Source organism: Aphanomyces astaci, assembly GCF_000520075.1.
Source record: "Aphanomyces astaci strain APO3 unplaced genomic scaffold supercont1.67, whole genome shotgun sequence".
NCBI classification, from domain to species: Eukaryota; Oomycota; class Saprolegniomycetes; order Saprolegniales; family Verrucalvaceae; genus Aphanomyces; species Aphanomyces astaci.
Window position 1 is genome coordinate 124,082 of NW_009798330.1, and position 11,791 is coordinate 135,872.

General features: G+C 45.4%; 5 protein-coding genes and 1 non-coding gene across 6 annotated transcripts; 4 read left to right on the plus strand and 2 right to left on the minus strand.

Annotated features, from left to right (window-relative positions):
* The first annotated feature begins 1,396 nt into the window (after positions 1 to 1,396).
* H257_15165 (hypothetical protein) lies at positions 1,397 to 1,930 on the plus strand. The gene has a single exon (XM_009843171.1). It carries the CDS (start codon positions 1,434 to 1,436, stop codon positions 1,785 to 1,787), a length of 354 nt encoding a protein of 117 aa, XP_009841473.1. The 5' UTR covers positions 1,397 to 1,433; the 3' UTR covers positions 1,788 to 1,930.
* A 1,809-nt stretch (positions 1,931 to 3,739) lies between these two features.
* On the plus strand, positions 3,740 to 4,268 carry H257_15166 (hypothetical protein). The gene has a single exon (XM_009843172.1). The coding sequence runs from the start codon at positions 3,755 to 3,757 to the stop codon at positions 4,199 to 4,201; it is 447 nt and encodes a 148-aa protein (XP_009841474.1). The 5' UTR covers positions 3,740 to 3,754; the 3' UTR covers positions 4,202 to 4,268.
* A 1,214-nt stretch (positions 4,269 to 5,482) lies between these two features.
* H257_15167 lies at positions 5,483 to 5,555 on the plus strand. Its single transcript has one exon. It is a non-coding gene; the product is annotated as a tRNA-Ala (tRNA).
* Positions 5,556 to 5,799: 244 nt separating this feature from the next.
* H257_15168 (hypothetical protein) lies at positions 5,800 to 6,451 on the plus strand. Its single transcript, XM_009843173.1, has one exon. The coding sequence runs from the start codon at positions 5,889 to 5,891 to the stop codon at positions 6,192 to 6,194; it is 306 nt and encodes a 101-aa protein (XP_009841475.1). The 5' UTR covers positions 5,800 to 5,888; the 3' UTR covers positions 6,195 to 6,451.
* On the minus strand, positions 5,808 to 7,026 carry H257_15169 (hypothetical protein; the record flags this gene model as incomplete). The annotated part of the gene is made up of 1 exon (XM_009843174.1): positions 5,808 to 7,026. One exon carries the CDS (start codon positions 7,024 to 7,026, stop codon positions 6,445 to 6,447), a length of 582 nt encoding a protein of 193 aa, XP_009841476.1. The 3' UTR covers positions 5,808 to 6,444.
* Positions 7,027 to 10,022: 2,996 nt separating this feature from the next.
* H257_15170 (hypothetical protein) lies at positions 10,023 to 10,400 on the minus strand (the record flags this gene model as incomplete). The annotated part of the gene is made up of 1 exon (XM_009843175.1): positions 10,023 to 10,400. The coding sequence occupies one exon, from the start codon at positions 10,398 to 10,400 to the stop codon at positions 10,023 to 10,025; it is 378 nt and encodes a 125-aa protein (XP_009841477.1).
* Between the last annotated feature and the right edge of the window lie 1,391 nt (positions 10,401 to 11,791).

Here is an 11,791-nt window from a genome sequence, read left to right on the forward strand (position 1 = left end):
CGGCCACATGCACTAATTGACCACTTCCAACTGTTAAATAAAACTTGTGTTTCGAAATTTTCGCATTCCAAAGTTGTATCCGGGTGCTTCTCCGGCCAACCGATTTCGCTCGGTTGGTTAGACTTGCAATGGCCTAGCTCATGTGGGCTGTATGCGCCAGGGGAGATGTGCTTGTGTTGAACACGTAGAATCATCAGTCTATCGGAAATATGTGAAGTGGTGCCTTCTCGAATGACTGGCTTATGGCTGAGGTTGTTTACACCGGCGCAAACTACCAGCTGCAAAGCATATGGTTTACCAGTCATGTCTCAATCAAATTCTGTCGACCAACCAACATCCATGTTCAAGTTGGTGGGCCACAGTGATGGATTGATTCTACTGCGTACGCTGATACCCGATATACGACCTATAACCCCTTTCATGCGTGTATTTACAGAACGCAAAATGATAATTCGTGTTTCCTTGTATACTTGAACGATCAACTTGACGTGGCCGAAAAACATGTGCCCAGTTACCGGTATGTAGGTGATTCCTCCCCTGTTATTGTTTGGTTCTTGCCAATTGAAAGGATTTTACCTGGTTAGTAACACTCCGTAGTGACGAACCGGAAAATGAGGGATAAATTGGACTGATTCATGTCAGGGCCGGGGTCAACACGAGTGGTGAGCTCTTCGCTGTGGAATCATATTGGCCCCTAATTCTAATCCTTCGTCAAGTGGTATAAAGGTCTACTGAGATAATTTCAATACTACGGTAGAAGACCGACAAATGACGAACATAGACCTCTACCAGTACACCAGTACATTGTACCGAAGCCAACAAGGTGTTGGGTGAGTTTCCTCCTCTAAGCGGTGTAATTCGCCAAGCTAGCGAACCAAACTTACTATAGAAGCGGGAGGCCTTCGATGGTGGTAGCAATTTGAACCTCGCAGTCAGTCCTTGTTTAGGTGCACCCGAATCCCCCCTCAACCAAGGCTCGTTTTTAAGGTGATCATCGAAATCACTTCAACGGTGTATGTTCATTTTTGGTCAGAATGCCCAGCAACTTTTCTGATTATTTCTCCTGAATACTCGTATACGAAGTACCAGGTAGAATAACCTCAAGCATGGAGGGATTGAGTACTAGGTGGACAGCTCATGAATTTCATTTATCCACGGGTATCGTAATCGATCCTTGTGTGAGTTGACCAGCTCGATGATGGGTTTAGTACGTACTTTGCTTAACGTGAATATCTTGTGTGATTTGCCCAATGTGTACATATCGTGATATATGCCTTGGCAAAAGGGACAATTGAAATCAATCATATTGTAAATACATTTGGACAGCGGGTGTCTGATTGGCTCGGTGACCAGGCGGGGGTTTCACAGTGCTAAACTTCGACTGGTTTTGTTTTCCGGCGGATGAGTCTCCACTTTCGACCATTCCAAGTGACATGACGACCACCGTTGCGATGCTTCTGAACCCTGTAGACAAGGACAATCAGCCGAGCTACTACGAGCGCAACCGCGACCAAGTCCGAGAGCACCAGCGTGTGTATCGAGAAACCAACCGCGAAAGAATCCGAGCCATTCATAAAGCGTATTATCGCAAAAACCGTGCCAAGATCACCGCGTATAAGCGCGAGCGATGGCATCGGACGAAATCGAGCGCGACCACCCAAGATGGTACATGCCCGCCCCTGGCGTTCACAACAAGCACGGACAGCACTAGTCAATCGTCCTTGGGCAGCTGTGACTCGACTCGGCCATCAACCATGCGCGTCGAAGACTTATTGAACCCCTTGTAAACCAAGCCTGGAATACAGTATGCACTGCATGCCACAATCCGTTGAAACGACTCGACAAGATCGTCTATATTGCGATAAGGGTGTACATTTATCGTCAACCGTTCCAAATTATCAAATGCATTGACGTGCTCATTATCATTCTTGCACCAACTTTACCGGTAGTATATAATGGTGTGTTTAAAAAGCCCGCCCCCCTACAGTACTACACGACTACACGCTTCCCAACGTTCTTCGTTCTGGAATTCAGCTCCCCTTCGACATCATTCCATCACATTTATTCATTGCGAGGCTTGTGGGAATCCCAAGATCGCTTGTTGTCGAAATCGATTTCACCCCTCCAAAATGCAATGGCCCCACGCAATCAATATACATTGCATTGCAAAACTAATAGTGTGACAACTCGGAACGAATGGGAGCGGGACTTAGGGGGATAAAACGGTGATGACTGTTGAATGTTTGAATACTGCGTAGAAGGGACCTGTGTGTGGAAGGGGGGGTGATTTAAGAGGAGAACCACGATTCAGGATTGGTTCAGTTGCAGTATATTCGTCAACAAATGCAAGCATACTTCCAGTGGCCAATATGTACGACCAGTAGGTAGTTGTAAGAATGCCGACAAGTGGTTTGTCATGTTGCATGGCCCCTTTCAAGTACTAGTAGAAGTCAAAACGATCGACGTTGAGGCACATAATCCCTTTGCATGTTTATAGCAAAACACCCCCCTCACTTCCATACCGAACACGTTCATATGGGGGGACTATTCATTGCCTCACAACTTTCCTACATAAGTAGTGAGTGCCCCCCATGCAGTATAAATGAAGGACTACATACTACTAGTACTACGTAGTAATACTACAGTACACTAGAACCAGTACGTATTTATAGTGTACTAGTATGCTTTACAGATAACGTAGGGGGGAGCTCCACTCTCGGAGTGTGCAACTTCAGTACACTGTACGGCCCCTCATTTCTGAACAAGTTAAGGAGACTGGCGTGTTGTGCGGAAATCTCACAATTCGAAACGTGTTTACGCCGGCATAGCAAACGTCTAGCCACCACCCAATTCCATACCCGTCGTCGGGTCGACGTGTCTACTACTACGTAGTACTAGTACTACGTAGTACTTCGAAGTACATGTCTATGCGCTCTCATAAAATGAATCCCAGATCGCAATGTCTTTGCAAAGCATAACAATGCTAACGTTCAAACTACGGTAACAACATCCCTGTTTATTTGGCTTCCCAATATAATAACAAGGCCAACGATTTATCGGTTTACACCTTGACAGTCAGAAAGTGAGAATATAAACTGGTTCGGTATTGGGGCAAAAAAGACTCACCATAATCCCCCAATGCCAGTCGTTCGTCTTTGTGGCGTGATGGCCGAAGGATCAGCAAACATATTACCGGTGTAGTCCAAATAATTGCGCATTGTTAGTATTTTATGTACTAATACTGGACGATCATATATCCATAACAATCAACAATTGGTGTGTTCGAGAATGAACCCTTCTGGAACACACCAATTCTCGTGAACATTTCATTCCACAACACACCAATTGTTATTAACGTTATTACTACGTAGTAATATATTAGTGTAACGTTGTTATATGGCCGGGACGAACTTCGATCGAAGGGGTTTATTTTTCTCACGGAATGCCGGAGAAACGCACTTGAACTTTGTATCGGTGGTGGCCACGGACACTCGAATTGGTTTAAACCTCGCACGTTTTTAGACTTTAACGTTGAATGCGTGGATTTCCTGGACGATTTGGCGATGGGACATGCCAAGATCGAGTCCCAATTGTACGTTTAAACGCGTTTTACAATACGTCCGGGCCGGCGTAGTCATACAAAAAGCAAGTGTTGCAATTCGCCAAATTCTGGACACTGATGCCGTACGCTGATTGGTCGGCTCAAAGTTCCGCCTCGCGGAGATCACTTTCGAATTCTTCCGTCCACGTCGATATGACTGATATCCGCGCCGCCGCCGCCATCCTCACTCCAATGTCGTCGCACTACATGGGCTCTCCCTCGTACTCGCTTCCCCTGCAGATGAACGTAGACGACGACGAAGATCGCCCGAGCTACTACGAGCGCAACCGCGACCAAGTGCGGGAGAACCAACGCTTGTACCGCGAAAGCAATCGCGACAAGATTCGAGCGATCCACAAGGCGTATTATTTGAAGAACCGCGCCAAAATCACAGCGTACAAACGCGAACGATGGCATCAGAAGAAGTCTCGAACGCCCGGCAAAGAACACCGCAGCCGCAGCGAGGACTCGTCGAGCAGCTTCAACGACGCGGTCCCGTCACGCCCGTGTTCCTCCTCCACCACGCCGTCTGCGTTTCCGCGTTCGTCTGCACGCATGCCACTGCATATGCTCTTGAACCCCGTTCCATCGGACGAATGACAATGGAGTACCACTAGGACATAATTTAATCGGCATTAAGATGGCGTGTGTATTTCTCTTGTTTCAATGATCCCAGCTGAGCTTAGTTGAGGCACATTCATATCCACATCAGGACCACCAACCAGCGCCGCCATCATGAACTCTCGGCGGCGACGTCCCGAATGCTGGATGCTTGAAGTACCACAAGCAGCTGTTCGAAGTTCTACCACGAAGCTTCGAGTCAGGAGCACATGGCACTCGGACCAGGATCTGAAATATTTGGTGCTCTTTCAACCCCACGACTACTGATAGTAGTTCGTGCCCCTACAACTTGATGCCACTGTGCTGAGCCCAACCAACGGGAGTTTTCGTGTTGTTCTGTGGGGTATACATATATATATATATAAATATATGTATCGTGTTACAGTCGGTACTTTCATAGGATGCGTTGGATGACTCCGGCGTAGACGAAATGCTGGAGATATCTGTCGAATTGAATCAACCAATCCCAGCCCTCCAAAACAGATAATCAAATCATTTCCACCAATCATGTGTCAAGCATGAGTCATACTCCGGAGTAGTACTATATAAGGAAGGTGTTATGCATCAATGTTGACACGGCCCCAAATTGTGAGCCTGTCTGACTTTTAGCCAATAGTATCTCGATATTTCATAGTTGCCTTGTATGATTGGATATCATAATATTCGTCTCTTTATTTTATTACACGTCTCAATGTTGACAGCCTGTTCAGTCTCAAACAAAAAACTACAAGTATTTAAATAAAATGTCAACGAGAAACCCTTGAAGCTGTCCCTCCATACAGGCCTACGAGGGCGTATAGCTCTGTGATACATGGAAGTACTCACTTTCGAGCCATCGCAACCATAGACGAAGAAGGAGCAGCGTATCACTCCTCGCAACGAATGGATAGCCTTCACTGTGTCGCTACTGTTGTCATTCACAGCTGTGACTTAAAATGTGATTGCATACTTTTTACGCTGACTCATAAGCATTAAAATAGTCGTTCTCGAGCTACCAGTACTGTACTGGGATTTATGGCCAAAACTTGACCAAAAGCAGTGTCAATAATTGATGCATTACCTTACAGTTAATAGCATACAGGTATTGGATATACATTGTACTCCACGAACGAACCCCAGGAGCAAAGAATATGTTGGTGTCCTTGCGATTTTTACCACCGGTATTGTACTTCGTAGTACTTACTACCTCTTTTAACCAGTGTTGCATCCACACATATATATTAGTGTTATTTGTAGATATCATTGATTTTATAATATATTGGGGTTGTAGCTCACATGGTAGAGCGCCCGCTTCGCATGCGGGAGGTACAGGGATCGATACCCTGCTGCTCCAACGTTTTTACATTTCCAAGTTTCTCATTGCCCATGTTCCCTGCTGTAGATAACGTTTCTGCAGTCTTACCCGTAGTGTATTCTCGTGGTCATCCGTCTCGCCTTGTGTAGCAACCTTGGAATGTGTTCCATGGCTATAATACCATTCTAAAGGTAACAGGAGTACAGTAATAGCACAGGGAGAGGACGGGTTAGCAGTGGGGCTGAAACGGTCCGATGGAAAAAATCCAATCGGCGGTTGCCACCACAACCTGGTCACTCACACTTGTGAAACGATCGCTCAAGGGGCGAGTGCAAGGTGACGTCACTTTGCATTCCACGCAACACCACAAACATGCACCCAAGTCGTGGTGGTCTTGCGCTGTTGATGGTACTAGCTGGCCTGCCTCCCATGCTGCATGCCATCCACCATGGTCAACGTGAACAAGGTGCTGGGTCGTTGGAGGTCATGGTCATCCCTGGCGAAAGCGTGCAGGACCGGGCACTTCCACATGCCCGTGCATCAATTGACTTGTTTGAGCCCTCGGACGATTGGAAGGAGATTGGCCCAGATCAACAACTGCCAGGGGTCAGCATTCCCTCCCTTTCTATTTCATACATGCGTACTAGTAGTAACCTGACGATCTTGCGTTGTTGTTGAATTGTTACTGCTTGCGGTATACATAGGGACTATGGATTCGAATCAACCTCTCAACAGGCAAGAAAGAAGCCCGAAACTTGCCAACGTAACGTCCGTCACAGCTGTCGACCAAGACACGGACATTCAAACACGACTTCATTGGAATCACTGTGATTATTACTTCAAAGTCCTCTCGTACAACAACCACGTGGCTTGATTGGAATACCACCGAACGAACGTTACATTATAAAGTTAGTATAAAGATACCATGTCACAGGTCGACGGACAATTCGTCGTGCACGTCCTGGGGCGAGTAGTCACGGGGGGTACACTCGTCGATCGGGTTGAGTAAATATTGCATCGACATCATTGACGACGTGGTTGCTTGAGTCATGTGAAGGATCAGCTGGGCTGCCGCCGTGGCGTCGTCGTTGTCCTCTACCGCCCGCTGCTGGGACTCGCACTGATGACAATACGATTGGGATGTGCACTGGGACTGCGTCGAAGCTGCCCGCTTTGCCTTGGTCTTGAGGTAGTACGCTTTCATTTGGGCCAGCTTTTTCTCTCGATGCTGGGCATGGTGGGCTTTGGCGCGCTGGATTTTCTTGTCCTTCTGGGCCGCGTACGTGCGTTTGTGGTTAACACGGGCATATTCGAGCAACGTCTCGCGGTGCTGCTGGTAATACGCTTGGAAATACGCCTTGTTCTTGTTGTAATAGGCACTATTTTTCAACGGTGGCGAAGGGACGGCGGGGGTACTTTTGGTGGAAGACATGATACGCGATGGGGGATAAGATGAAAAGTGCCGAGAGGAGGGCACATTGGGCTTGCCGCCGCCGGATTGACATGTCATTGAAAGAAATATGACTTGGAGCCGCCGTCGGATATTTCCTGATTGGCTACACGGAATATGCCCCCGCCGTCGGAAAAGTCAAATGAAATCATCCAATGAGACATATCATCGTGCACCCACTGGAAATCTCAGAAATTCTGACTGGACAAAATTGTTCCTGACTTCCGTCCGACCCCCAGAGACTCTACTGCGCTTGGATTGGCCACTGCCCCAACTGTGAACAATACCAATGGGTGCCTCTGGTAACCAGAAATATTGCAATATTCAGGCCCAAAGCGCCATTTTAGGGATGAATTCAACAAATCTTATCAAAATTGAAAGATGCTACTCGTAGACGAGGTCCAAAACACCATATTACAAAATGGACCTTTTACCTCCATTTTGAAAATGGCATTTTGGTTAATCCCATTTTGTCACAATGGAATATTATTTTGAAATGTTACCAGACGTACCCTATACTACTGTACTAAATTTTCCTCCCATTTTCGAACAGCCTATTTCGGATAATTTTCTATAAACCAGAGACGCTACTGCGCTCGGATTTGCCACTGCCCCAACTGTGAACTACCTATACTACTAATTTTCCTCCCATTTTGGAACAGCCTATTTTTATAAACTAATAATATAAGAAATCGAAGTTTCTTCATGGTCGTCTCATCATAAATTTACTACAGTCGTCCCCAAAGGTAACAAGTTCGACCCCAACTTCATCTTGGACAGCCCCGTGCGCAGGTTTTGGCCAGGGCAAAACTCACAATACGTTACCGTATTAACTGCAAATTCGACAGGTTGACTTTCAAACGAAAATAGAATACTTTTGGCAGTTAACAAAAAATAAACAGGTGTTTCCATTTTGTAAACTGACACGATTGATGTACTTTCATGGCCAATTTTGACTCTATTTGAGCGTATTTTCATTCCACAATCTAGGAGCGTAATCTCAACGTTGCGCCCTGTTAAACAAGCCAAAGCGATATGAAATTCCAGGTTAACGTTAGTTTTTTTAGGTTGAAGGTTGACGAAACCGACGAAACTTCAATGTTCGAGTTGTGATTTCACGTGAACCTACACGAAGTTCATGAATCTGATTACATATTCGTTGAAAACTTGGTGAGGGGTCTACCGTATGGATAAAATAATTGGAAGGATTTCTGTTAGGTAGGTTTTTTTAGGTCAAAGTATTGAATTTTCAGTGCTAATGTTCTTTTGAATGGAACTGATAACGTCAGCAACAGTGGAACAGTTGCTCTCGGGGAAATATTTCCAAACGCCATTTTGATCCAACACGATGTGGATCTCATAAAGGAGGCATTCTCTATTCCCTCATTTGATCATTTGACGACAACACTCAAATGACACTGGTACTACGTCTTGCATGAGTGGTGTTGGCTAATGTGAATTTTTCTAATTTGCAGCACTCACAGCCACTTGAAATTTCAAATCCCCTGGTAACATTATTGAATGATTTCATTGGAATAATCACCAATTGCAAAATCGCGCTAACTTACTATACTGTACAGTGGCTCACAAAAGTCGTCATACACTGAACAATTCAAAACTTAACACGTAAAGCAAGTTAATATTATCATGAAATTTCAGAAAATATTGTAAGCATGGTGTGCCAAGACAGGTTATCGAGACGAATTCATTGGATTCCTTCGTAGATGTACACTTTTCAAAATGGGGTGCGTGACCCCATTTCATCTCATTTCCCCCAACCCATTGCCGCGCCAAACTACTGGCTGAAATTATCGAATCACCAGCCAATTACAGAGTCCGGACGCGATGAACGCCGCGCGGAGACGGCTGTACTGGCGGTCGGCGAGTTTGCATGCTTGCCATGCTTCCGACGATACATCTTTATTGATCCTACGCATCCTGCACATCTCTGAGGTTGAATATTGAGTGTCGACATTAACACAGATAACCACAGTGCGGGAGTGCTGTCACCAGCTCATACGTGTGGACGGGCCACTGGCGTTGCTGAAGTAGTGACTAGAGATCTGACGATCGATCCCGTTGGCTGTTAAGCGCGACGACGGACTGGACCTTGGCCACGAGAGCCAGTGAAAGCCCTTGGCTATGTTGACCAATCACTTTGCATTTTCTGGACACGATTTATGTCCAATGAATCATGGCCGTAAAATGGCACCATAATGGGAAGAAGTATTGTATCACCCTATTATTCGCGATTTTCGAATTCTACTTGGAACAGGCTTACGAATTCCATAAATAATTCTGAATTTGTATAGTTTCAATTAAATATATCTTCAAGTTTGTATTCTTGATTTTTATTTTACATGTGTCTGTCTGTTTTTGGAATTCGCAAGGTGAACTGTCTGCAGAATTCAAAATTGTCCAATCTGGTGTGAAACACGAAAATCGTTGCGTAGATTCATCACACCCTGGTGCGATACATTCTACTCCTGTGATGGCGGTTGATGCAAGGAGCAGTAAGATAATTATGTAGGCTGTGTACGAGAGCAAGATCATGTGATGTGGTATTCAGGACTCGGTCAATTCTAACAGGTCAAAACTTCAGTCACATAATCATACTACATATTATAGTAGTACTTCTAGTATTAATAGTAATACTATGTAAACCCCGAAACCCCGAAATAGTATTAATATTTATTATGCCTCAATTGTTTACGTATATTTTAATAACCTTTGGTGTTGTATGCTACAAGCATACATATTCAGAGGTATTGTGCTTTTCCAACTTGGGGCTCAGTGATTGGCTTGCTTTATATATGCCAATAATCGGCATTTTACGTTATTGGAGAACTGCACTACAGTCGACAGGCGACTACAGTACGACGTCTACCGGAACTGCAGTCCCCCCCGTACACGCCTATGCTTGTCTAGGGGACAACGCCCAAGTGTCGGTGGTGATAAAAGAATGCTGCTAAGTTGAGCCGTCCCCGTTCAAATTGAATCAACGACCACATATATACTACTGTTGTATTGATCATTTACAATAAGTACATACACCTTCAGTCGCGATGCAGCAGGAAGGTCAGGTGCATCTTGTCGAGCGGTCGGGTTTCGGTTGTGTCATCGTCGACAGAGGATATTTCCATACCTTCGGAAAGACATTGCGTCGTGTTGTTGAAGCCAATTTCATCGTGGGTGGCTGCTCGCGCTGCCTTGAGGCGTTGGCGGCGGTCCCGCTGGTAGGCGTTGATTTTGTCCCGATTTCGCTGCTGGTACTCTTTGTGTTGGGCGGAAATACTGACTTGGTTCCGAGCCTTATAGGCCTTCCTTCGCAAAAGCACGTGGTCGCGGTGCTTGCGATGGTACTTTTGCTGGTGTAGGGCGATCCGGTCCTTATTCTTTTCGTAGTACTCTTTTCGATACGAAGATGTGAACATGACGGGGAAGCGCAAATGTTCAAAAATGACAATGGTTTTCGCAATCGTGGGTGTTAACACTTTAGCACATGTTATATTTGTTGTTCGGGTCGTGAATTAAATCAGGTGCAGTTTGCGCGCTGCACGCTACGTAACGCGAACAGTTGGAAAACTAAGGACGCCTGCTTTGACGGCGCCGCGCAACCGCCACGCCGCCACCGTCAGTCCACTCTACGATGCGGAGCCCCAGAACCACTTAGGTGTACGCGAGCATTATTTAAAAGAATAATGCACCGTTCATCACACACACAGTTGGAAAATACCGATGATGAACGTCCTCTTGATAGCCACCTTGCTTTCAATCTGAAGGGCATGAAAGCAGGGCAATGATTGTAATTCCCGATTAAAACTGTCCCACTGTTGTTTAAGGGAATTATGCCATCCAGATACACTTTACTAGCCGACTCGGTCCTATCCCCGGTGAGTAGATATACTGCTAAATCCACGGGGCTCACTGCATCACCAGTGGCTAGCTATCGATAACCACCGAGATGCGTTTCATCCCTAGAAAGTGGTGACGTGTACAGAGTCTACTAAATACTACGTAGTACAATTTTTGAGAAAAGGAACAGTGGAACTATTTAAATCGGGGAATCTTATACCATTGAAAGCACGAAGGATATACAAATACTACAGTACCGAACTCCAATATTTCATTCAAAATTATATTACGTTTTGCGAGTTTTCCCCACCCGAAACCGGTTTTTCGCGATTTCCCGTAGCCTCCTGCGAGATTTCCTCGTCCTTCTCGCTTTCCTGGTGCGGGTGCATATTTTCGCCGAGAAAAGACCTTTGTGTTTGGTATATTCTTGATATCGTTATTCCTCAAAATAATCGGAGACCACTACTTTAGTACTTCTTGATATTATTCCTGAAATCTACAGTAGTGTCCGGATAACTTCACTTGTCAAATTAATCGGAGAGCACTTTTCAAGGGTACATACAGTAGGCCCCTAAACCAGAAAATAATGAAACAATTAAATACGCATATGTTTATTACAGTTTTATTGGCCAATTCACCAGACACATCAATCCGAGTTCACAACTGTGAAATTTGTGAGCAATGGCCAAATTTCCAAAACACCGTCCAAAATAGTCAGACAGTGCCACAATGACAAATTCATTGGATGAAACGCAAGCCACGTGAATAATAAGAATGGTAGACGTCACCTAAAACCGCAGATTATGATTGGCCCCCGCCAATTCGTCCAAGGCGCGAAAACTCAAATCATAAATACAATCCTCCTTCACTTTCACTTGTTCACCATGGTTCTCAATGTTTCCGCGATGCTCACACGCTTGGAAGACCAAGCAACCTCCGACCGTGTCTTCCTCGAGCAGTGCCTCGATGA